Source organism: Mchenga conophoros, linkage group LG12 (assembly GCF_057382185.1).
Source record: "Mchenga conophoros isolate Kocher_MC1m ecotype Shallow Benthic linkage group LG12, M_conophoros_male_GT1.1, whole genome shotgun sequence".
Lineage (NCBI taxonomy): Eukaryota > Metazoa > Chordata > Actinopteri > Cichliformes > Cichlidae > Mchenga > Mchenga conophoros.
In genome coordinates, this window is record NC_140537.1 from 36,546,155 (window position 1) to 36,571,913 (window position 25,759).

Here is a 25,759-nt window from a genome sequence, read left to right on the forward strand (position 1 = left end):
ACAGATCTCTCAACTATTTCAGTAAAGCTTGTTGGCAACTTTTAATAAAAGAAAAAGCCAAAATGCAGTTTTACCGAAACCATTCTGAAAACTAACGAAATCTGTGACGGCCTTCACAGTGACTGGAACCTGAACCACAGTCAAACCAGAACCACACCAGAGCCCAGATCCTTCAGCTTTCACGCACACCTCATCCTCCCCTTCTCCCATCAGTCCATTGCGGTTGAGCCACAGGTCAGGAGGGGATCATGCCTTTGTTCCTCTTGCGGTCGGCCATGCTGCGCCGGTTGTGGTTGGCTACACGGCTCTTGTTGGTCTCCTTCTTTCGCCGGTCCTGTAACGTCTCAGTGGTTTGTCCTTGTCCTTTGGGTCGGCCAGCCACGTTGCTGGAACGCTCTGGCCGGAAGCTGCAGGAGGGAAGACGGCACATATTTTCAAGAACATGTTGGACGGAAACAGCTGAGCAGAGTGAACCTGCGCAAACTGAGCATCGTCTTTACCCTTTCCTCTGCTGCATGGCTGCTCTTCGAGCCTCGGCTCGCTCCCTCAGCACAGCCGGGTCCTGCACGAACTGGTCCCTGTTTACAGTGCTCTGAAATAAAAGGAAGTGACAAACAATAAGACACGGACTGTCCAGGATTCTAGAAATGTGGTGGTGCAAAGCCGATCACGGGGGCTGAGGGCAAATCATAAATAACCAAACCATTTAAATGCTGAAACTTCGGCAAGTTAAATCATATATGGAAAGTGTGACTTCCGCGTAATAACAAGGCAGCTGTGAGGTAACAGATTAACATCAACATTTTCTAAACTCCATCATCGCACAGCATTAAAGATTTCAAATCCAATCAAATGATCTCCGTACCTTTGAAGCATCTTCCTCTTGATCGTCTTGATCGTCCTCCTCGTCTTCTTCCTTGTTTCCTTTTCTCAGTACCTGCGGTACCGTGAACGGCCTGCAGAGGAACAGAAATTAATTCCGGCTCGCTGCGTCTCCACTCCATCATAATCAGCGACACCAAAGATACCTTCTGGTCAGTAAAGAATCTCCGTCTAGGTCGTTGGCGCCCACTTGGTTCATGTCGTAGGTGTCGTCGTACTCGTCGTCATAGTCGTCCAGCTCGTAGGCCGTCGCGGATTCTCCGGGTTCGACGATGACCTCGTCCACCACTGTCTCGTACGTGTGATAACGAGCTTTCTGCTCCGCTATGTGCCGCTTGTCGTTCAGCATCTCCCGAACGTTCTCACCTTTCCTGCAGGAAAACAAAGCGTCTTTAAGGGCACGCAGAGTTTGAGTTATGAGCCAAACATCCTGAAATAAGAGCAGCACGGAAGTGAACATCTGAACATATTACTCTGGACCTGGTAGATTTGACACTGAAAACACGTCCACTTTCTTTTTAACTTCCCGATCGGTTCCCATATGGTTTTCACTGCCCTATGCATAGCCAAGAAAACAGTCCTCATGAACTGGAAAAATAAAAATAATCTTAATTCTAACCAATATAGAAATTATCTATTAGATTACATTAGTCTTGACACAGCCTCTGCCACCACATCAGATCAATTGCTCTGGGCTCCTTTGATCAGCTCCATCACCTAGTGGGGGTGGGGGGTCATAGTTTGGTCCCGCCTTCACTGTTGTGATTGGTGTGGGGGTAGGGACAGGCTTAGGGCGTCGGGGGGTTCCCCGGAGGCATCTTCCTTGGGGGGCTCAACCCGGGGTAGCGGTCATGTCCGGTTAGGGGCTCTGTTGGCTCTCAGGTGACTGTTTCCTCGCGGCTGCGTGCAGCGGGGCTAGGGGAGGGTCTGTGCTGACGGACGTGGGTTACTGACCTGGTAGCCTGGCTGCCCCTGGGTGGGTCCGGGATGGGCGTGAGGTTCTGGGGGTGCTCCGTCTCTGGGCTGGGACCCGGACCGGGCCTCGGGGGCTTGGGTCCTGGTTGGTGTGTTGCCGGGGTTGTGGGCGGGTGGGTGCATGGGGGCCCAGCCCTGGAGCAGGGTGCCGCCGGTGCGTCGAGCCACCTGGGGGGCTCTTCAACTGGTGGGGGAGATTGTCACATCTTGCAGGAGCTCTCCTCTCCTCAGGAGCTCCCTCTGCAGGAGGGGGAGATACAGGAGAGGTGGAGGAAGATCTCAGCCTGGGTGTTTACTGTCTTATGTAGTCTGGAAGATGAGTGGATGGTGGGGTGGGTGCAGTTTTCTCTGTGGTGGGGTTGGGTGGACTGTCCCGGGCTCTGTGGGGCCGGGCGGCGCTGCTGCACTGGGCCCGGTCTGGATGGGCCTGGGCCCCCCTTCCCTGGCGGGTCGCGGAGTATGGGGGTGCCTACTGGGGTCAGCGGGGGAGCTGGCCCCAGGGAGGGGTCACTTGCCCCTCCCTTCCTTCCCTCCCCATCTCCAGCTGCCTCCCTCTTCCCGCTCCACCACAACCACCCACACATGCAGGGCCTTGGAGTAGGGGTATGTCACCAGGGTGCAGAGGAGGCTACCCCCCCCTCTGTCCCCTTCTGGCTGCCTCTGCCTCAATTTTATCCCACAACTTAGACATTCACATTACTCACACTCTCATTACACATACATATAGGATCTTGGGGGTGGGCACGATACACGGAGTCCAAATTACCATCAGGGTGTACACCTCACCCCTGGCATCGTTGCCCACCTCTCAATTTTAAATACACTTAGTCATTGAGGGTTAGCAGGAGGGACTATGCGCTTACCTGCTGCTCTCTGGCAGGTAGCTCCATGCCCTCCTGGGTTTTAAATGCACCTTAGAACACACATGCATCAACACTACAATGAGCGGGTGGAGGGAGGCTTGGAGTCTTCTCTCACCCCCACTCTCTGCGACCTGCTGGAGCGGGGGGCTAGGACTAGGAGGAGGAGTTGGCCGTCCAACTGCGGTCTGGAGTGTGGAGCCTTCCTGCTGCTGCGGAGTCGGGGCGGTCTGCCTCCCCCCACCGCAGGGAAAAGGGAAACACCACCTGGGTCTGGGTGCAGTTCCCCCCTCCAGTGGCAAGGGCACCTAGACCCGGTTTGTAGAGTACGCTTGGGGAGTGTGATCGTGTGTACAACGTCTCTTTATGTCTGTCTCCACGTTGGTTGAGTGTGGAGTAAGTGCATATGAGAGCATGAGGGTGGGAATGGATGTTTGTGTCTGTGTGTGCCTGTATGTCTGTGTCTATATGTCAGGTTGGGTATCAGACGCCACCTCTCTGGGGACACCTCAGGCCCTCCAAGGTTTGGAGGCCTATCTCCCCCTACCACCACTTCCCCTGCCAGTGGCAGACCCCCTCAGACATCGGTGCGTTGGTGGTTCTTTGTGTCCGGGGGTGGGCGTCCAGGTACACACCGGCTCACTCCTTGGCGGCCGCTTATCGGGGCCTGGAGCCTGGGGCTCGCTCGGGCCACTTCGGAGGTGGGGTGCCCCCGGCCTCTCGGCCTGGGGCTCGGTCACTCAGGCGCAGCTGGCTGCCGGCGGAGCTCACGGGCGCGTCACTGCAACTCCCCCTGGCTTCTGCTCCGCGGCTGCTGAGTGAGCTCTCATCTGGGACTCTCCTCAGCTCTTACTGGGACAGTGGCGCGGCTGCCCCTCTGTTGGTCTTCCTTGGTCTCTTGTGTTCTGGGGGCCTCTGGATGTCTGGAGTTTTGATCTCCTCCACACCTGCTTCATGCCCTGGAGGACGGGGCTGTGGCCCCCCCCACACCCTCTAGCAGATCATTACATGAAGGAACCTTTTAAAAAACAAGCGCGTCCATGCTCACAGATGTACACACGGGTGATCACACCCACAAACTACACCCTTTTTGGCTCCTACCTCAAAGCACACTGTGTTCTGTTGATCTTATGTGCTGCACAATAATGTTTAACATTTAGTATTTACTGTCATATTCCCATATATCATTGTGATGTTGTTTATTCTATTACTCTTGTTCTCTTCTGCTTGCTTTCTTTTTTCTTTCTCAGCAGGTGATCCAGGTGATTGATATATGCATTTTTTTTTCTCTGCCCGTTCTGTTGGTTTTTGGTTTTTGCCCTTCTCCCCCGTCCCTCTTCTCAGCTGTTTCCCTTTCCCTCTTTCTTTCCCCCAGTCAAGTCTGTCCCGTATTCAGTAAGTGAAAATAAAATAAACAATAAAAGGTGAATCAAATGGACCATTACGGCAAGGCTGGGATGGTCAGTTTGGTAAAGTAAATCCGTTGGGCATCTTTCTTTGCCTTTAGACAACAATTCTGATGCAAAAGAGCCAAACGGGACAGGCCAAAAAAAAAAACAAAAAGAAAAAAAAAAAAAAAAAAACTTCCCGATCGGTGATTATCTCGATGTGTGCTTTTACCTCCGGCCCTTCCAGACGCGGGACATGTCCACCTGCTCTCTGCGGAAGACGTCAAACTCGTCACCATCAAATACGTTGGATCTGTTGTTCAGAACAGCCGGAAGCTCCTCTTTCACTGGCCTAAAAGAGCCACGACAAACATGATAGCATAAAACTCTACAGTCATCTAAAACTGATCAGCACAACCCAGACCGTGTGTACTTTTCTACTCTAAAACTATAAGATCACTAAACACCACCCAGAGAACCGAGACTGAGGCACACGAGCCCCAAACGTCAAAACTGCAGACTCAACAAAAACATGAAAAGGAAAAATGTGTGCTGTAACACAAAGGTGAGCAAAACATTTGTCGTCCTGCTGCCCTTGGAGGTTTTTCTCTGCATCAGATGTTTATTAAAGTTGCTATAAATATCTTCTGTAGGCACACCATGCAGATTTTTATTCCAGAACAATGACTCTGTTTTCATCTGCAGCCGTGTTCAGATGTGGCGTCCCTGAAACATCTGTCTGCACCTAAAACATTCAGGATTCATTCTACCACATCCCATTCTACTTCCTTTAGATGTGAAGGCTGGGAAGGTCAAATTAACTCACAAACTCAAAGCAGTTTGACATCATTTTTGCTTTGTGGTGTGCAGGTAATGGAAAACTGTGGCTATTAAGGTTGGGAAGTATAATATGCAGCATTAAAAACACGAATGAAGATAATAAAACATATGTTTCTGCACTATTCCACCAGCAGCAATCTGGACTGTTGGCTCAAGCCAAGCTGGCTCAGATGTACTGACCCTGTGGTCTCAGCAGAAATGGAGCAGCCTGTTAGCCCACTGCAGCCTCTCAGTGACAGATTTCATATGATCCCATATTATTATGGATTACGCCATAAGTAAAGTACATAATCAAATTATCTAGATAAAGAAATGTTATGTTAGACACTGCTATAAATGTCAGATCACAGAGCAGATGATAAATATCAGCATTATGTATAAATCTCTCGGTGTGTTACCGTGGCATGGCTCGGTCCAGTTTGGCCAGATTGGGAGCTAACCGGTCCTCCAGGATGTTATTGATGACCAGCTCGGAGTTGTAGTTGTATTCCTTCAGGCATTCCAGCAGGAAACCTTCACCCAAATCAGGAAGTAGGTCCCTGATACATGACAGCAGAGACTCCAGCTCCGCCCCGATCACTGGATACACGGCGCCCTGAAACCACGTCAAAGGCAGGCTGTTTTTAGACTCCATCGCAGTAGCTTTGCTGACCTAATTATTTAAAACTTTGGCCATTTTAACAGGATATATAGGACAGAAAATAAGGAAAATCTCTGGGCTGCTATAATCGTGCATTGAGCGGTAACAATCAGAGCTCACATTGTTTCCTCTTTGGGGGACATCCAGCATGGCCTCTGCTCCCCTCGTACTCTCTCCTTCTGCTGGCTCTCTGACCTCCTGAGGTTTAGAGCCAGCCAAAGAGGAAGCAGCAGCACCAGCTGCTGGTTCCCGATTGGCCGATAGCGATGCAGAAGCTTGAGCCTGACTAGTCCGAGTCTGGCTTTGTGGTTTCCGTCGCCCCACGCTGTCCCAGGCACTTTCAACTCCCTGGAGCAAGTAAGACATCCTGGTCTCATCACTGAGGCAAAAGGTGGTTAAGAAAGGTACCGAGGAAAACAACAGTCACTTTATCATCCAACACTAAGACCCAAGTCTGGCTTTGAGATTTAAGATCCATCCCATCATCCATCAGAGCAACAGTCTGAACCCTAAGAAGCTTAAATATTACGATATTACAATGGAAGACAATAAGGGATGAAACAAATTCTCATATGTTTTTAATTACTTAATTAAAAAACATCACATAGTGCAATAATGCCACTGTTGAATATATAAACTGCATTATCCCCAGTTAAAGTTAAAAGTCCTTCATGAAATGAAAATGCGTCACCATAAGTGGCCAAATGAGCGCTCCTGGATCTCACTTCAATTACAAACACTGTATTTCTATTCTAAGCTGAGCCCACGCAGCACACACTCGCTCAGCTCAACAGATAAATGCTCCAACATTATCATAAATCTGCTGATAAACTACCATCTAATGTTCCTGCTGTTACCAGAACACGTAAAACAGCCCGGAAATATAATAAAGGAGGAAATCCGATCACTTTATCACTAATTAATAATAGTAGGATAAATTGTACATCCCTTTATGTAAACGTAGTAATCAGTGATTTGGTATTTTTGACTTTTCTCTTTATGGTGGACGTGAGAAATGAACTTCCTCTCTGCCTCTTTATCTCTCACCCACAAATATGCATATATTCTGATTGTGCCGCACGCTTTATTTTACAGCAATCGGATGGTGCAACACAACCCACACAATGCAACCGAGTGTGGTTTATTTCTGGAAGTTGGTGTTTTCTAGTGACTGCCTGGAGTGTGGTCCACTGGAATACCAGTCCTTCCATAACTGCACATATGAATGCAGATATAAACTTAATGCAAACCACAGTGGTGGTCTCTTTACATTTTGTTAATGGCATTAGTGAACTTTGAAACAGGGTCAACTATTTTAACTTAAAATGAGTACGTCTAAAACCAACATAGCTCACAGGGAAAGCCAACAGTGAAGGCTCAGCAGTTTTCTGAGGCTTTCAATGCTTGCTGTAGCAACAGCTTTCTTTGTACGTTTGAAAATCGTGGCCATGTGTTGTTGAACTGTTTGCGTGAGTGCTTTCAGGCTACTGTTAGTCATAACAGCCTTTAGAAATGTCCTGCTGTGAAGCGCTGAGGATACATGACAGGGACGGCCTGCTGCAGGAGGCTGATGTCGTCTGCAACAGGGAACTGCTCATCGTAGTCCGTCAAGAATCTGGAAGGAACAAGAAACAGATGTTAAATTTAAGTTTTGATGACATATTTCTCATTACAGCAGCAATCAGAGAGTTCAAGCAAAAACCAGAATAACCCGTATACTGAACGACAAAACACTGAAAAGGTTTCAAACTTTCCAAAAACAATCAGCTCCAACAATAAGTCAGTGTGAATAACTGATGAAATTCAGTTTCTCTGTTAATTTTAATATTTCATTATTTACTTGCAAAGTTGTTTGAACTTTTTTCTTTGTTGTTTGAAAACGTGCTTATTATAATATTGGCTTATAGACTGAGATAAATTACTAATCGTCCATCTCACCTTTTCTCAGGTAAAAATGATGTGAAATATTGCAGCAGTTCCTCTGCAAATGTTTGCATGTTTTCTCTCCTGCGAGGAAACCAGTAGAAGTTTTAATGGGTGTGTCTGTTTAAACGTGTAATGCTAATCCTGCTAATCTCCATGCAAAAACTCTGGGCGTCTCACCCCTCCAGGATTGGTTGTAGGCAGGTGTGGTGCAGCAGCAGGTGCACCGTCTCCACCATCTTACGACAGGAGTGAGACAGCCTCTTCCACAGGTCCTCCTGAAGACTATAAGAAAGTTTGTCATCGCTCAGGTGGTAAACGTTTCCCCTCGCACTTACATTCCTGTTTGGTTTTGTCTTTACGCAGCAGACGCTCACCTTTTATCGTCAAAGTTTCTCTTTCTGATCGCCTTCTCGAGGTCAGGCACACCGGTCTCATAAAACGAGGTCAGACTGCCAGCAGAGAAAACACAAAGATCGTGAGAAGGTTTTATGGAGGTACGACTCACGGTAAACTTTCAGGGTAACTACCTGCTGAGGAAGCTGTGGGACTGGAAGCTGGTGCAGGCTGCGGGGAAGATGTCCAGGAAGGCATTGATGGTGGTGGTTGAGTCACACAGGTACAAAATTATATCTAACAGTTCCTAGGACAGAAATTATAAAAGATATTATCAATCAGAACACCTTCTGTAGAACCGTAGTCAGCCTAGTAGTTAAGCCAGTTGCACCACCGAGGTACAGGCCTTTATCTTGAAATGACTGTGCAAAAATCTGTTCCTATAATAACAACCTATGTTTAGCAGGCTGGAGCACTAAAGGTGAGGCACGGCTCATAGACAGCTGGCTTTTAGATGGAAGAGATCCTTAGAGATCCTGGGTGAACAGAAGGTTATCGTGAGGTTCTGAATCTGAGCTCTATTTGAAGAGAGCTGCACGACACTGTGAGACTGTGACCAAACCAGTGAAACAAACTGATTCTTGTAGGTTCTGTAATCTTTTTTTAACCTTAATCCCAATGAAATCGCTTTTTCTTCTGCTTTTCTTCTGCTTATCATCCACAGCTGCTACAAATGAACATGACAGCATGTTTTGTTTTTTGTTTTTTTTAAAAACAGCGACAGGAAGTGACCCACTGTACTCAAAAAAAAAAAGAAAAAAAACGAGTTTCAATCCTTCTTTCACACCTTATTTAGCAGCAAATAAACTGGACCAACCTTTATGAAAGGGGCGGAGATAATACCATCCCGCAATTCACAGCGACTCACACGATTCGGAGAACCGACAGTTAAGATGGTTTTAATAGGAAGGATATCATTTCCCTTTCAGCACAAACACGATGTGCCAATAAGGACTTTGAAAATCTGCATCTGTTCAGTCGAAGGCTCGATCGTAGGAAGATGGACCACTTGATAAACTCAGCTTCACCCTGCACAGCTGTGTCACTTTCTTTTAGTTAATGGACTGAGAGAGCCAACCTGATGTGGTCTCCTTCATGGATCTCAGATGTTTCAGTATTTTATTTATTTAACTGCATATTGTTACACATCTGTCTGACTGACCTGCTGGCTCATGGTCATGGCAGTGGGTTTTTTGTGTGCATTCAGCTTCATTGGCTCTGCAGCGGTGGCTCCTTCACACTGGAGACCACACTTCTGCAGGACCGTGTCAAATACCTGAAGTTGACACAGTGTTAAAAGTTAAAAGCGCATTCAAATATTCTCCGACAGAAACAATGTGCTTTTCATTTGGAATTGTGACATTTGGATATTTTTCAGTGAAATGCAAAAAGCGGGCTCTCGCCTGTAAAACTGTGGCCACCGTCTCATCCAGGTCGTTGTAGTAGGACGGCTGCTGAGTAAAGATGTTCTCTGAAAGGCCGTCATGTTGAAAGTGAGCGGAGTGCAACAACTGGCATGAAACATAAATAAGATTTCACACACAGCTCACCTATCATCTTGTGCAGCAGCTGGCCGTTACCCTTTCCAAAAAGCACACAAAGATCCAAAATTTTGGGAATGTCAAACAGAAAGTTCTCGTAGATGATCTCCCCAAACACGGCTGGGGTAAAGAAGTGTTCCTGCAGGGAGGTGGAGGAAGTTAAGGTTTCGTACTGCGCTACTTTATGTCACCACCAACGTCAGCCCGTAAGACCCGCTGAAGATCTAGTTTTCCTACCTTTGATTCTTTATGCGTGGCCATACGGAGGAAGGTCAAGAAAACCGCTTTGTGGATGGAGCGTTGCATGTCAGCCACCGCCGGGGAGGAGGGTAGCGTGGAGAGATCGAGGCCACGAGGAGCGTGACGCAGGTAAGAGTCCAAACACCTCTGCAGGGACTCATCAAACACCACCTGATGGGAGAAACAGGCCACGCGACATCAGGAGGAGAACATCTTCTAGCATCAGCACCATTTCCTACACGTGAGTCACCAGAAATCTAAACTGCTACCCGGCTCCAGAGGACGCCTGCAGCTGAATGACAAATGTGCACCTGAATGTGGCATCAATGTTAAAGTCTTACTATCACAGCAAGAACTATTCTTGACCCTTCGGCAGCTGAAGGTCATGTCTGATACCATCAGCCTCTCTCTGCACTCCTTCCTGAGTCTTTTCCTCTTGACTTTTTCTTGTGCAGCTTCTGAGCCGTCGGTCATTCACCATTTTGGCACCTTTTTCATTGAACAACAGAGATTCCCCTGCTTCCTTAAACTAACCTGGTAGCTTATTAAAGGCTTCTCTATTTACCCACACATGCTGTACATGGATTTATTACAGTTCCATAAAAATAATCCTGCTTTTATTATCTAAGAGGCACTGAGACGTACTGAGACGCGCTCTCACGGCAACAGCTTTCCTACTGTCTACTGTTATGTTTGTACTAATGTTTATAGAGTTTTTATTAATTTTATTATTACAGTTTTTTGCTTTTATATAATTATTTTATATTTATCTTTTTAATTGTATTTACATTATTTATGTATTCATTTATTTGATTGTTTTAATCTTTATTATTTTTATCTGTTCACAATTTTCTTGTGTTTTTTTGACAGTTTGCATCTTGGTACAACACAAACTGTTAACATGTTTCTGATAACAGAAACAGATCAGTGTAATACTGGTCTATGAACACTGCATCCATAGGCCAGGATCATGTGACATTACTGTCTGCTAAAGAGCAGGTGTGTTTGAAGCATTAGTCTTTGTGTTGCACAAAATAAAACACAGGCAGTCCTGCAGAGCGCGAGCCGTTGAGTTTTCTCTACATAACACGTTGACACGACTGTACCTGACACCAGAACTTGTCATGAGGCAATGCAAGCAGCCAGTCCAGGTCCTCTGTGATGAATCTGGCATGTTCTAAAAACTCCTCCACGTCAGCTGGAGAGCCGTCTTCTGGAGGGGGCTTGTAAGGCACGAAACAGCGCTCCTCTGTCCTGTCTGGGTGCTGATGGATGGCAGAAAGCACAGGTTGGGATCCTGGTCAGTATGAGAGGTGAGCAGCTGTCTGAGTGAACATTAGCATAAAACCATCAGTGCCGACTCACCAGTGCAGGCAGCGTGCGCTCCTTTCCCAGAGGGCCAGGCTCGGTCACTTGCTGCTCATCCAGTGGCACTCGAGCACAGGCCATGGCTGCTCCTTCTCTGGGTTCTTCTGATGGAGTGTACAAAAAAAAAAGTACATTTTACTGGAGGTAGCTACATTATTATTAGTAGTAGTACTTTTAAGGCAAAACTCCTGGACTTCAGCCCGTGACGGCAGTCCTTGATCAACGCATTGACCACTTCCTGTAAGGACTATCATCACCTAATGCACTCAAAGACAGCAGAGTGGGCGTCCATCAGACTCATCTGAGTGGTAGCTGACACAGCTGTTAGCAGCCACAAGACGGGAAACAAACAGGCCACCTGGAAAGCACCGACTAAATTTTCACAATAAAACATTTACATACAGGCTCTTTAAATGTGCACTGAATTTGTATTCTAAATAGGGATCCGACACGTCGTCCCGAACTATCTGTTTGATCTTTATACCATGACGTGATCCTCCGTTATTTTCTCGTTGACATCCCTTATGGATGTTTTGTTGCTGAAACTTGTTTTCTGGTCCCAAATATCAACCATGTCAGCAACTCGGAGTTTCAACTTAAAACTGTCCATCTTTTGAGCATACAGTGGTTTAACACACAGACTAATTATAAGACTAACATCACAAGAACAACCTGAATAGATGAGCAAACAAAATAAAAGGGCAGAGGTCACTTCAAAACTCAAAACACTGAGTAACAGCCACTGCGCTTGTTTGAAAAGCAGTAACACAGACAATAAAGGGCCTCATATCTGCAGGGAGGCCGCCAATTAAGGTTACTGTGTAAAGATGGGTCCAATAGCATGATCCTCTCTTTGTGTGCAGCTCTAATTTAAAACAACTGCCTAAATCTGCTCCAGTTATCAGGTTCAGGCTGTTTTGTGAAGGTGAAAATCAACTTGATAAGTTTACCCAGAGTTTATTAATCTAGCTACAAGCCTGTTCAAATAAAAGCACAAGTATTCACAGCAATGGACAATCACAAACATGCAAAGAAATTCTTATTCTGTCCCAAGTCCACTGTGGTTTGCACTGCTGACACATCGTGGTGGGTCTCATTACTGTCAACGATCAGGAGTGATCGTTGACTTCAGGAGAAAACAGCACAGTCATCCACCACTCATCATTAACAGCAGTGCTGTGGAGATAGTCAGCATCATCAAATTCCCTGCAGTAAATGGCCTGTATTCATATAGCGCTTTACTAGTCCCTAAGGACCCCAAAGAGCTTTACATATCCAGTCATCCCGGCTACATTTCACTGTGTGTTATACTTGTATAACTATGCATGTGACAAATAAAGAACCTTGAACATCCACCCATTCACACACTGGTGATGGCAGCTACATTGTAGCCACAGCCACCCTGGGGCGCACTGACAGAGGCGAGGCTGCCGGACACTGGCGCCACCGGGCCCTCTGACCACCACCAGTAGGCAACGGGTGAAGTATCTTGCCCAAGGACACAACGACCGAGACTGTCCAAGCCGGGGCTCGAACCGGCAACCTTCCGATTACAAGGCGAACTCCCAACTCTTGAGCCACGATCGCCCCCAAATTCCCTGCAGTACAGATAAATGATCGTCCGGACTGGTCACTGAACACATTAACACTGGTTGAACGGGCTCAGCAGCACCTGCACTTCTTGTGCTGGTTAAGGAGAGCACACCTTTCCCTTACCATCCACCCATTTAGGACATCACACACAAACACATCTCAGTAGAGCCCATAACATCATCAGAGACTCCGCCCAGCTTGACCACGCAGTGTTCTCCCCGCTGCTCTCTGAGAAGAGGTTTTGGAGCATCAGGACCAGGACAGCCAGATTCTGCAACAGTTTCATTCTCAAAGCCATCAGACTCTTGAACCCTCGATAACCCTGCAGCATCAGTCCCCAGCTACTTCCCCCCTCCCGTCTCTCCATACATGTATAAAGCACATTCTGAAACTGGACTGGTAGGGACTCTATATTTAGGTCAGTGTAATATTTCTGGAATGGTGAATGTACACTGTTATTCTGTTGCTACACTGCTGTGAAATATATTTATTTCAAAGATCCTGTATAGTTTTTCTTTTCCTATTATACATATATAGGCACATTTTCTCACATCTCAGGTTCTTTTATATTTAGATTTATATAATCTAATGTGCACTAACTGGTTTGCTTGACTGCTTTACTTCTTAAAGGTGGTCACGAGGGAAAGATAAAAACATCAGAGCTTCTTACAACCCGCGTACAGAGGTCTGACATATCTCATCATGCACGTGACCTCCACCTGAGCAGGTTAGGTCTGCTGCATGAGTTACCATGGCGATGTACCACACCTTGATAACAGTGACACGCTGGGTTAACCCTGAAGTTACCTCGCTCAGCCCCAAATCCTGCTTCGTGGTACAGGCCTCTGATGGATTCCTTAAGTTGAAAGCTATAGATCCAAAAGTATTAAAGAAAAACTCTCTAAACTTTCTATGCTCGCAAAACAAACTGAAAGGATTAACTGATGATAAAAACTAAGCCACGCACAGTCAGTCTGTAGCAAGCTAACGTGAAGGGTTTACTCAGAAAGCTGAAAATAGAAACGAAACACATATAAAAACCCACTCCGGTTAGTTAGGAAGCTAAGGTAAAGTTAGCTAGTAAAACCTCCAACCTGTTAACCTGTTCACGGCTAGCAGCCTGCAGGTAATTAGCTAAGCTCAGACTGATAACTAACTGCGTGCTCAGCTAAAGTTACCTGTTAGCTGTCACTTATTCACAGAGTTTAGCAGCGCGGCAATGAATGGACGCGTTAACACAACGTGTCAAACCAGCCGGTGCCTTCAAACCCGTCCCCCCGGGACCGGAACACCAGCATCGAACTACCGAACAGGAAACAGGCGACATGACCCCGCTCACCTCTCAGAATCACTGTCCCCAACGGCTCACAGCCATCACATCAGAGTCACCACAGCAGCTTCCCACAGTTCCTGCTACCAAACGTTTTCTAAGCATCTGTGTCAGACAGGAAGTGACGCAGATTGTTTTCCTTCAGCGTGACGCATGTGACGTGCAATGAGGGTTGGCTGTTTACATCGCCCCCTGGTGGGCACCAAAGAGCAATGCCTAATTTCTTTACATTTTCCACAAAAAGATTAAATACAGTATATAAGGCAAAATCACTAATGAGTTTTAAAGTCAGTGATTGGTATGACTACTTTCAATCTTGAACACAATCTGAACTCTTTGGGAATTTTCTTCTCATTTTTGTAAGGTGTCTTGAGGAATAACTCTCCAGGCTTGTTGAAGGACACTAAACACTCTTTACTGGATGTTGGCTGTCTCTTGTCCTGTTCTCTGCCAAGATGATGCCGCTACGTTTCAACAGTCCAGGCTCTTGTGAGGCCAGTCCATAACTGATATTTTCAGGTATGCTTTTATTGTGTACTGGGTTCATGCTGCACATTTATTGAGATATAAACAGGTACTCCAGTTAGGGGACTTGTCTGTTTGCACTACTGCCTGGTGGGCATCAAAGCCCAAAGGAAACAGTCCCTATGGCAGCTGGGATAGGCTCTCAGACTTTTGTAATGAGTGCTCAGCAGTGTTCTTACCTTTATTGTGTGTGTGATCTGAAAACACACACGTACACAAATAAGACTGTTTTGATATGTTGGTGAGTTTGTATGGAAGGAGCTTTTGTGCATTTTGTATTTAGATGTTTGTGAAAAAAAGAAGGTTCTAAGAAATGTGTCTTTGCAGGAGTGAAAAACTAATGTGCAAAGCATAATCAGCTTCATTGTGGTTTCCCGGTCAAAGGAGACCTTCTTTTCCTCAAGAACGATAAAATTTGAATGCTTTCTTTGTTATTAGAGAACTGTTTGAACATCCACTCGAGTAGCCTGGATCCTGTCTGCTACAGTATTTGTCATCTTAATGCTTTCATGATATTTGCTGAATAGTACATTTCTCCAAGAATGAAGGACCTCTAATAAACATATTCTTCCAAGTAACAAAACCTCTTAAAGGTGGGAAGCTCGGTAATCTGAGGACAAAGAGCATTTCATAACATTGATTAATACTGAAGCAATCAAGCTGGCTCACTATTGTATACACAAATACTTTTTTAAAGGCTCCGTTTGTGTTTATCATAGCTTTACTGTTTGCTTTATCTATGACAAACTAATTATGGCTTTTAATCATTTTTACACAAAAAGAAACTGAAGCTACATCCAGTGAGCTGTTTTCATCATCACGTTGGGCTTTTAGTATCAGCCTCAAGGCTTCAGCAGCGGTGGGAAAAGTCAGAATTAAAATATAAAAAAAAAAGATAGATACTATATTTATTCATATAAATGACTCTGTCTGGTCACTTCTAATTAAACGGGTGAAAAATAAACCAAAAATCAAGCACAGTATCAATCAATGATGACACTTCAACAAATACAATTTCTTGGAAAATGAAATTTATATATAAAAACAATCTCCATGACACACACAGAAGGCTAACGAGGATTCTCATACATGAAATTAGATACAATACTTTTCAAAATGATCCTTTACAAGTCTGCGAGAGCGCTGTAAATATTAAAATGGCCAGAAAGCCCATCCTCTGTCAGTCGGTTGGTTGGTTCGAGGGTCAGCTCCTCATAGATTTGTCTCTTCTGTCCTCCCTCTTGCTTTCTTGTCTTCTCCATCACTATGCTGCAGCTCTAATTTGAACATATCAGTATTTTTTGTTATTAAATTCTATAATTCCCTGCTTTTTCCTGCTTACAGCCCCTGACCGAGCCCCAACACACATTCACAATTAGCCGAATTCTTATCATTTATCTCTCCTATTTTGGCTTCCTTAGTTTTATTAGAAATCCCACCCTCCTGCTCCCATGAGCAATCTGACCCCCAATACAACCTCCTCACCTTAATCTTTCTGCTGCGTTTATAAACTGCCCGATAAAGTGTTCTTCTCTGTGTTCTGCGTCTGGTTTTTGGTCGGTAATGTTCCTGTTTCTGCTCCAAAGAACCTCTCCTGGTCTCTGAATGTATTATCTGCATTGACTGAGTGGATATGTTATCAGTCTGTGTGTGCTGTAAATCCACTGGCTTCAGTTTTAAACACAGCATTAACAGTGTGCAGAGCAGAGACGGTTTAGCTTGTATCTGACCCGTTTATTCTAAATAAAAACTAAACTCCGTCTGGACTCATGGTGTGAAACTAAGCACAACACTTGATCTTAGATGTAAAGCATAAAATAAATATTTTATGGCTTAAGCAACAATAAATAATCTGTTACATGACGTATCAAGCAGCAGTAATACTCGCTGTACCACTCAGGGTACTCTTTGTAATGGCTTGCCTTCTCCTTCCTGGAACTACAATTTCATCTTTATTGTAAACCCATCACGGGTTTCAGCTTCGAGCTCTAATAAATAATATTCTACAGCTCGAATCTACACTCACATTAGGAAAAGTATGTAAAGATGCTACATAATGGATCACGTCAGCTCTGTTGAAGTGTCAGTGTTCAGATGAGGGGAAATCTTTTTAATCCACCTGTAAGACAAACACAGAAAGCAACCCGACAATCTTACACTGCTGTAGAGCACAACAGCTGCCCCCCCGACCATCCAATAAACTATTAACCCTTTACATCATAAACCTTTTTTTTTTTTACAGCATCGTGGCCAAATGTATGTGGACACCCAAACCCAATGCCCCTAACAACAGCCTCTGCTCTTCTAGTTTTGTAGTTGTGTCCATCAAACTGGATGGACATTTGCACACACGAGATCCATCGCCAACACAGCTCCTCTGCACAGCGCTGGCAGTAGCTTTACTATTCGTCTGCAAAATGCTACTAAATGGGTAAAACGAGTAATTCTCAGCATTTAAAGAAGATCTGTTGGGCTGATGTCCAAATGCAGTTTAAGTCTTGAGCTCTAGAGTTGCTGTGCAAGGTTCACAGATCAAATTAACTAATATTTCATTAAGATAAAGGTAAATAAACTGTTTTAGCTCCCTTTAAGTAAAAAAAAGTGTTTAAGAGCTTTTGGCTCACAGGGTTTTAGGAAACTTGAGCCACATTAAAGAGAAAATAAGGACAAGTTCTTAATGAAAAACCTAAAAATGAGAAAAGAAACACAAAGTAAAAAAAGAAAAGAAAGTCCATCCTTGTTTCAGTTTCAGCTGATCTTTGATTTTTGACCAACTAACATGATAAGAAAGAAACTTTCATTTCAGCATCTGCATTTTCTTTCTGAGTTAAAAATATCGTAATCATGTCATTTGATTCCCCTTAGTGGGATTGGGTTAAAAATGCAGTGCAGACTGTTTCCATGGTTAAAATGGCCAAAAACCCCTTTAAAAACTGCCCGGTGACAAAAAGAGGCATCGAGTCTGTCCACATACTTTTGGCCGTAGTTCTTAATTCTGAATCGCTAACACGGATAAGGTCACAGGCGAGGTGACGTGTGCGTGATTATACAGTATGATCCACCTTACAGTATTCTGTTACAATGACACCGTAAAAGAATAGATAATCTGGGAAAAATAGTCTATGGGATATGTGAAAACTGCAGATCTGCACTCGGAATTCAAGATCAGAAGGAATAAAAAAGCTAAAACTTTTCACTTGCTATTCTAATGAAGGGCACAGATGGTAAACTACAGAGAAATGCTGCCGCCGTGATCTGGATGAAGCCACTTAGTCCCTTTTCCGTGTCTGACCCCGGAGTCTTTGGGAGTTACCGGCTGGCTGGCTGACACGTGCGCTTCCAAACATCACTGCGTAGCCCTTCACCATTCTCAATGGTCTGCCCATATTTGGTCTTTAAAAGTCAGTATTCATGTGTAAAAAAATATAAAATCAACTCACAGACAACAAAGTCCAGCTGGAAGTCGGAATAATTCCAGTTTAAATGTTTTAACATTTGCTTTTTGGTATGGAATGGAGAAAAGAAAAGGGGACGTGTAGTGCCTGGGAATCAGAGATGTTTGGAGTACAGCTGCTGTTACCTGATTGTGCTTTTCACAGAGGATTCATGATATAAACACTCGCTAGGAATCTCAACTGGCCTGAGTGGAGGCTCAATGGCATCAACCAGGATGGATGATGAGGATGAAGGTTGAGGAAAGATGCCTGGAGAGCAGTCTGACGAAAAGGGGAACATCTGAGAGACTGGGTGAGTATTGCACATCAAGTATAGCCGTCTTTTGCGACTGCTTCAGTTGATGTTTCAGGACGTTTTCAGGGCAGCTGTGCAGAAAGGATTGAAACGCTGAGGAGACAGGGCCGTCAAACCCTCGACCTTGAACCCTCTGCATGCAGGAACTGCACTAAAGCAGCTTCTCGTATAACTTCAAAAGACGATTGCACGTACCTGCCGCACAACCAAAATCCCCAAAGTCCAGAACCCGAAAAATGAGAACAGGAGGAAAAAATAGAGGAGAAACTTTGAGCCAGCCTCTCTTTGTTTGGGCTCCAACAGCAGCTGATGGTGATCCTGGAGGAGTCTGCTGCTAGCCCAGCTGTATCTGTCCAGAGTACGTCGTCAGGAGGAGCATGATGGAGAAGCCCGTCAGCAGGCCGGCGTTCTGGATGCCAAAGGTGAGGAGGAAGCTGCTGCCGCCTGCATCCTCTTCCTCACGACTCACCTCGTTCATCTCTGGAAACTGTGACACATAAAACAGAGTGTCACTTCGTAAGTATCTAACGAGTAAACAAGAACAGCTCGACCTTATTCAGCTCAGTCACACCAACTACTACTCATTATCTTACCCCTCATTCAAATTGTTCAATCTTTCAAAGTCCAACACATAAAATATTTACAAGGACTCTCCCCTTTCCTAACCAGCTGTTCAAACCTTCTGTTTGTAATAAACAGCCAATCAGAAGAAAGCTGGCTTAGAGTGGGAGGAGCAAAAACAGCTTGTTTCAGAGAGAGGGTAAGCTTGGAGGCAATCAAGGCTAAGATGAGAAAGAATCATTCAGGATTATTTTTCTCATTTATGGTCCAAGAATAAAAAATGTGAATCTGAAAATGAGCAGCAGAGCTCCGCCTCAGGTCAGCTGTCAGCTTAATCGCACATGTTTCAATATAAATATATTAACACAACCTAACGTGAAGGATGTAACAAAAACTGCAAAAGCAAACTGACTAGCAATCAGTGTACAGACTGTATAGTACAAATCATTTATTTCATTAGGCACCTTTTAAGTTTATTACATAGAAACAAAATGCACAGCTTTTAAACTTTCTTTGAAATATGACTCTTGGACATCCTGTACAGTGTGACAGTGAGAATTTAAAAAAGACTTTTACCGCTACAAATAAATTCTGTACTTCTGATTGGATTTTTACTTGTTTATTATTTTTATTTCTCAGCATAACCAACTAAACAGCAACACGAGAACATATTTCAAAAGCCCACTACCTCAAGAGACCCATCTGTGTTGATTTAATCTCATAGTTCACAAATCACTGACCATGTCTGCCAGAGCGATGTAGAGGAACATTCCTCCTGCCAGGGCGAAGATCCAGTTGGGAGAGAAGCTGTTACCGGCCAGGATGCCAAAGCCCATGCCCAGGTAGCAGCAGCAGGCCGACAGGAAGTTAAAGAAGAGAGCCTGCTGTATGCTCATGCCGGCGTTCAGCAGGATCACAAAGTCTCCTGGTAGCAGGAAAACATGCAACAGAGTCAGAACAGCTGACGTTTCAAGTAGTTTGTTTTGTGACAGCAAACAAAACATATCCATTAAATTCATTAAGAAATGTTCTCAGGAGATCTTATACTAAAGGGCCAAAAGGAAAGTAGCTGGGGTTAAGCTTGCAGCCTGATTATCTCGGCATTAGGGACACCCGCCCGCTCAGAGTCCGCCCTGACTCACCCAGCTCATGGGGGAACTCCTCGCACAGGATCGCCACCGAGGTGCTGATGCCCTGGAAAACAGAGGCGGTGAACGAGGCCCCGATGGCCAAGCCGTCAATAAAGTTGTGCAGGCCGTCGCTCAGTGTGATCATCCAGGCCAGCGTGCCGATATCAGAGTAGGTCGTCCCCTTCAGCCAATAGCAGCCGCCACCACTGGTGCCTGACCGGCCACCGCTGTCTGGACTCTGAGAGTCCTGGAAGGAGCGGAGGGAGAGAAACCGGTGGTTCCCACTTTGTAAGTTAAATTTCTTTAGATCTGATTATTTCAACAAGAGTGATTTTGTTGTTTTTAGGTGTGAACCTCCAGTCATAAACTGACACTGTCCACATATACAAAAGTTAATTCCCATTTTCATTTTCTGCGTTCCTCTTCTTTTAAAAGTCCAGCAGACAAGCTGCTCTTTAAGCTGTTACATCCATACCTGTGGAGTCTGTGCAGGGCTGAGCATGAGCTCGCCCTCCCCTGCGTCCACTTTGCCCAGAGCCAGGCTGCTGGCTTCTCCGTTCTGCTGCAGCTTCTCCTTCTCCCCCTCCTCCAAATCCCTGTCAGGGGTTGAGTAATGATCTGCACCGGGGTAGTGGCTGTGGCCGTGGCTCTGAGAGACAGGCGGGGAAAAATCTCAGCACATTCTGATTATTGTGAGCAGCATCTTCCTGACAGGTGAAATAACCTCAACATCTGGTTAAGAGGAGGTGCAGATAAGAGATCTGACTTAAAAGTTGAAGATGTTCCTTTTTGCTTTTGTCGTATTTGCTGGGACTGAACAGCTGAAAAGGCCGACCACGTGATTTTAACCATTTTCTCCTTCAGTGACTCAGTGAGGTCGAGTTCTGTGAACTGTCTGCAAAGCCAACGAGGAATGAAATCTGCTCAAAAGCGTGCAACAAAGTCGCGAGTAAACCACAGCACAAAGTCACTGTTTCACTCAAGGACACGACACCAGATCCGGAGCTCCTTTAGCTCGTAAAATTGTTAGCAGTTAACTAGGTTGGACTGAAAAAGAGCAACCACAAGGTGGAGCAACGGTCCCACAATCACACCCCACAGTTTCTTTTATTGGCTTGTCATTTAAAATTTTAGATTTAAAATCGAGGAAAATCTACAAAACGAGTGCTGAATCTGTGCAAAGTTATTATTTTTAACACTGAAACCGTTACAGTATCCACTCTGAGGCTTTTCGGGTTTAAGGGATTTAATTTTCTAAGAGCCGATGACAGGACACCCTGCTGTATCTTTTTATAATGGAGAACTTTGAAATACAAACACATGCTACACACCACCTATCAAATTGCACCACAGCACTGGCTGCAATATTCAGTGTCTACAGCTTATATAGGTATGCATATATAGAAAACAAGCTTTGCGTATTTGAGTTTATGGTGTTAATCTTTCAAATATTTTACTGTTTTCACAAAACAATGTGTAAAAGAAGAAGAGGGTGAAAGCGGTCGCAGGCAGCTCAACATATTTAATAACTGATATTTAATTAGCAGCGACATCTGAGTGACTGAAGCTGTTAATTTATAGAATTTCACCTGATAAACTGCCGAATAAAACTTTTCTGCCGCAGTTGTTCCCACTTCCGAGGTGCACAGGGAGGAGAGGATGAAGATCCAGGTGGTGTGAACTACGACCTCTCCGTGAGCTTCTACAGCGATTCAAATATTTTATTTACCTTTTCGGAGAACCTTTTATCAGGCATCTTCTAACACATGAGCGCATCTAAGGTAATAAATGATTTATTCCAAATATTTTCATTTATTTTTTAAAATGTCTTTTTAAGTGGATCTTCCTGAGCAGTTGCACTTCTCCCGTTTACAGACCACATATTTCACCATCAAGGTTTTCTATTGGTCGCTCCCCTTCGTCGGGACCAATGACTGGGAATATATCACGTGACCAAATGTCCATGACGCGCCATGTGGTGCCTCATTGGCTGTTACGTGTGTGGAGTTAAATGATTGGCTCTTTTTCTTTCTTTTTTTAAACGTCTCTATCGATCTCATGCCCCGATGAAGGCAAAAACACGAATGTCTGTCAGCAAAATCCTCTTGAGTGATTAAATTATTCTTCAAAGTCACGGAAAACAAGAATGTTCAGGTCATCTCGCCTTCCTATTATGTCTAAAAGTCACGAGAACATTTTCAGGTGTCTCATTTTTCACTTTAGTACAGTATGTACAACAAAGACTACAGTGCATAATGTACACTGTATTAGCAGCACCTCTGGCTTCAACTCCAGCTAGTGACTTTGCAAACCTCTGTGTCAGTCAACAGATGGGATCAAACACGCGGTTTGTAAACTGCCTGCAGCGTTGAATCATCACTTTCCCAGTTCTTTCTCTCAGTTACTGAGACGACAACACCCTGTCCAACTAGTGTAACCTGCTGCTGCTGCTGACAATAAATATTTCATTGTGTGGCGTGATCACAGCAAAGACGAATCAGAAACATTAGATGCTAGCCTGAGAAACACATGAAGGAGTAACCAGGGATAAACTATTCCCCACTCAGCAGAAACATGACGAGAAGACACTTCAAGCCTTGCCAGGTGTCTGAACAGTTTTAAAATAGTGAACAGAGCACAGCTCAGGCTTTTGCAACACACCGTGAACCACATTTGAAAATAATTACTCTTTCTCAACATTTGCACGTACTTTCTGTAATCTTGGTGACTGGTTTGAACGACAGCGACTATCTAACAATAAAATAAAATAATGAAGTCAATTTGTATCACTCTTGGTATACACTCACCCCGTTTTTTTGCTTTAGGAGCACTCTGAGAACTTTTTCAGTGAAGAAGAAGAGGTAAAAGCCTCCGAACACCACGGCGGACTTGGACACGTAGAAATCGACCATTGGGTCAAATCCAAAGGCCTAGCATGCAGAAGAAGATGATGTTAACACGTGCAGCAATGTGTTGCAATAAAGAATGCTTTCATGAAGGGCAGTGGTTCAGGATCAGAGGGCCCCGATCCAGGATCAGAGGGCCCCGATCCAGGATCAGAGGGCCCCGATCCAGGATCAGAGGGCCCCGATCCAGGATCAGAGGCCCTGAATCACTGTCCTTTGTGTTTCTTGCAAAAATCGTATTAATTTAGTTGAATTTAAGTGAGGACTGACTCACAGCTGATTGATGTCTGCAAGACAATTTAGACTATTAATGTCATTTCCAATCAAAAAACCTTGATTTTCCTTAATGCTTGTGCTGTCTATGGTGACTATAAATTTTAAAGCAGATTATTCTGTTGTTCAGTGGTACATACAATAAAAACTCATCCTACTCACTGTGAAACTGTGATTTATCTCACATTAAGTGAAAGGAGAAAAAAAATAACTAGTGCACATAAATACATGTGCACAAGGATTTGAACAATGACAGTTTATCATTTTGTCCTTGCACATCACCACAGTGGATTTTAAAGTCATCAAAATGTGATTTAAATGCAGAGTTTCAGCTTTAATTCAAGCATTAACTGTTTAGGAATTACAGTTATTTTTATATGTAGCCGCTTAAAACTACAACATTTTAAATGTAAGGACTAGAAACTGAAAACTGCCTTACTGGGTTGAGATCAGGTGACTGACTCGTCCACTGAAGAATATCTAATATATAGATTATTTTTTGGAGACTTTTGGAGAAACCTTTTAGTAATATGAGCAGAGAGTACAGCCCAGCACACGGTACAGAACTGAGAAAAAACTCTAGTGACCCAGTTCCACTGGCAGCCATACATGCCCGTGCTTGTTGGGCATGTATGGCTCCACCATGCTTGACATATAATTTGCTACACTTCTCCAAACTTTTCTCTTCCCATTCCGGCTACATCGGTCCAAAGAATTTCATTCCAGAGCTCTTCGGATTCTTTCAGATATTTTCTGGCAAAGTGTAATCTGGCCCTCCTGCTCGTGAGTGTAACCAGAGGTTTGCACCTTGCTGGAAGCCTTTTGTATTTACGTTGATGAAGGAGTCTCTTGTATGCAGTTATGTAGTTGTTTTTGTAAACCATGGAAATAATTCTGTGATCATCTGCTTCTCTTGTCTTCTGTGGTATTTCAGGCCTTTTGCTGTTGCTGAGCTGGTGAGTCCATCCTTACTTTTTAAGAATACAGCAGAGTGTTGATCTGACACTCCTAAATGTCTAAACAGTTATTTGTTAAACCCCTTAAATTAAACCTGAACCTCTGCACTTAAGTCTTTTCTTGAATGTTTGACTTGAAATACACTGTGGGGGTGGGCAGAGATTAAATTTAAAAAACAAACATGGACCTAACTGTATTTCCAAATGCTTATATATATATATTCACTGTTCTTTCCAGGAACTACACAGCAGCCCTGCTAAAAATGCACTGCAGCAAACTGAGCCTCAGCAGCACCAACACTACCTCTGGGATGAGCTGAAACAGGGCGTTGGAGTAGAGAGTGCCAATGGCCAGGGCTATGAAGTAGAGCAGCAGTCGCTTGTAAAAGGTTTTCTTCATGAAGGGCACGACGCACGCCCCGACCAGCGAGCACAGAGAGATCAGTGTCACGCATAGGATCCCATAGCCCCAAACTGATTAACAGAGGAGAAAGAAGGGGGAAGAAGAGAGAGAGAGAGAAAGAGGTAATCAGTTTGGAAATAATCTTGTCGGATTAATGACCAGTGTGTTAACCAACGTCATGAGTTTTAAAAAAAGGGGGGAAGACCAAGCAGTTAACTCCCTGGAAAGGAACAATTAAATGAAATCATCCTGAGAAAAAAGAGACATGAAAGGATTTTCAGGAACAGCGAGCCGATAATCCGCTGAAAACAGCTGAAGTGAGACCACCTTTTACTTGTATTTGAAGATAATCACCAGTTCCTCATTTCCACTGATAAAAAGAAGACGTCATTATAGTTTACTCCAATCTCAAGCATTCACACACACACTCTCGTTTTCATATCTTAGTGAGGACATCTAATTGACATGCTTTCCCTAGCTGCTTACCCCAACCCTAACCATCAAAAACAAATTCCTAACCCTCAGCCTAAACCCGAACCATAACCTAACCGTAACCCTGACACTAAAACCACATTTTGAGCCTCAAACTTGTGGGTTTTTGTCCCCACGAGTACAGCGGCATGCCAATTTTCTGTCCTCACAAAGATGTGGCCCACACACGGTTGTTATGATCTACTCAGGTGTGTCTGTACCACTGTCATAGCCTCAGGCTAAACACTGCAGAGACAAAAGGGGGCAAACGAACTTTAAATAGCCCACTCGTAGCAGAAGGAGCAATGCTAACAAGGGGTCACATTTCAGTTTGAAGGACACTTTAAGGGTGCAGTGCTCCATTTCCCAGGGCTCTGTTACACACAGTGAAACACATGACCCCCCCAAACAGTGACTAAAACCATGTTTCAGGTCTGTACAGCTTTTCTAGCATCAGAACAGAAATTCTCTCCTCAGTTAAACAACATAGGTGGCTTAGATCTCAGTACCAGGAGAGCTACAGACACAGGTACACACACACACACACACACACACACACACACACACACACCAGATCAGAGCAAATTCCACAGGGCCCGAGAAAGCCACAGAAAGGAAACAAAGTCAGAAACAGGAAAGAGTTATGAACACAGGAGAGACAATGGCGAGCTCGGCCAAAGTGCCGCAATTTTGTAAATGACGGCAGGTCAGACCGTTTCCAAGTTTCCTACCAAACCCCCTCACAATCAGCTGTTTTTTGGTATTTTTAATGAAGCCATGAAAAGCATTAATTACAGTACTATAAGCA

At 44.5% G+C, this 25,759-nt stretch overlaps 2 protein-coding genes across 5 annotated transcripts in view; both read right to left on the reverse strand.

The window, feature by feature from the left end:
- Nucleotides 1-16: 16 nt before the first annotated feature.
- ascc2 (activating signal cointegrator 1 complex subunit 2) lies at nt 17-14,134 on the reverse strand. 3 transcript variants are annotated; one of them, XM_085295558.1, is made up of 19 exons: nt 13,986-14,134; nt 11,051-11,157; nt 10,792-10,950; nt 9,683-9,856; nt 9,455-9,584; nt 9,308-9,375; nt 9,067-9,180; nt 8,039-8,151; nt 7,886-7,960; nt 7,689-7,793; nt 7,524-7,592; nt 7,126-7,200; nt 5,706-5,964; nt 5,344-5,540; nt 4,338-4,457; nt 1,029-1,253; nt 866-956; nt 501-592; nt 17-407 (listed from the first exon to the last, which is right to left on the reverse strand). In XM_085295558.1, the coding sequence occupies exons 2-19, from the start codon at nt 11,132-11,134 to the stop codon at nt 236-238; spliced, it is 2,322 nt and encodes a 773-aa protein (XP_085151684.1). In that variant the 5' UTR covers nt 11,135-11,157; nt 13,986-14,134; the 3' UTR covers nt 17-235. The 3 variants fall into 3 exon arrangements, with proteins under 3 accessions (XP_085151684.1, XP_085151686.1, XP_085151685.1); XM_085295560.1 differs by having other exon boundaries at nt 11,051-11,154; nt 13,986-14,130; XM_085295559.1 differs by lacking the exon at nt 13,986-14,134 and adding an exon at nt 13,825-13,965.
- Nucleotides 14,135-15,510: 1,376 nt separating this feature from the next.
- Nucleotides 15,511-25,759, reverse strand: part of slc39a14 (solute carrier family 39 member 14) — a 29,915-nt gene continuing 19,666 nt past the window's right edge. Inside the window, exons 5-10 of one of the 2 annotated variants that reach the window (XM_085295565.1) lie at nt 24,382-24,551; nt 22,750-22,872; nt 20,418-20,591; nt 19,955-20,189; nt 19,553-19,737; nt 15,511-18,738 (exon numbers count right to left, since the gene is read on the reverse strand). In XM_085295565.1, coding sequence (XP_085151691.1) covers nt 18,586-18,738; nt 19,553-19,737; nt 19,955-20,189; nt 20,418-20,591; nt 22,750-22,872; nt 24,382-24,551 — 1,040 coding nt within the window. In that variant the 3' untranslated portion in view covers nt 15,511-18,585. The remainder of the gene's footprint in view (nt 18,739-19,552; nt 19,738-19,954; nt 20,190-20,417; nt 20,592-22,749; nt 22,873-24,381; nt 24,552-25,759) is intronic. The other variant, XM_085295566.1, reaches the window with a different exon arrangement.

Coding starts and splice junctions, on each gene's coding strand:
- ascc2 (XM_085295558.1), bottom strand. CDS start 11,134: ATGGCCTGTGCTCGAGTGCCACTGGATGAGCAGCAAGTGACCGAGCCT. Junction 10,951..11,050: donor AGCGCACGCTGCCTGCACTG/GTGAGTCGGCAC, acceptor GCCATCCATCAG/CACCCAGACAGGACAGAGGA. Junction 9,585..9,682: donor CCACGCATAAAGAATCAAAG/GTAGGAAAACTA, acceptor ACCTCCCTGCAG/GAACACTTCTTTACCCCAGC.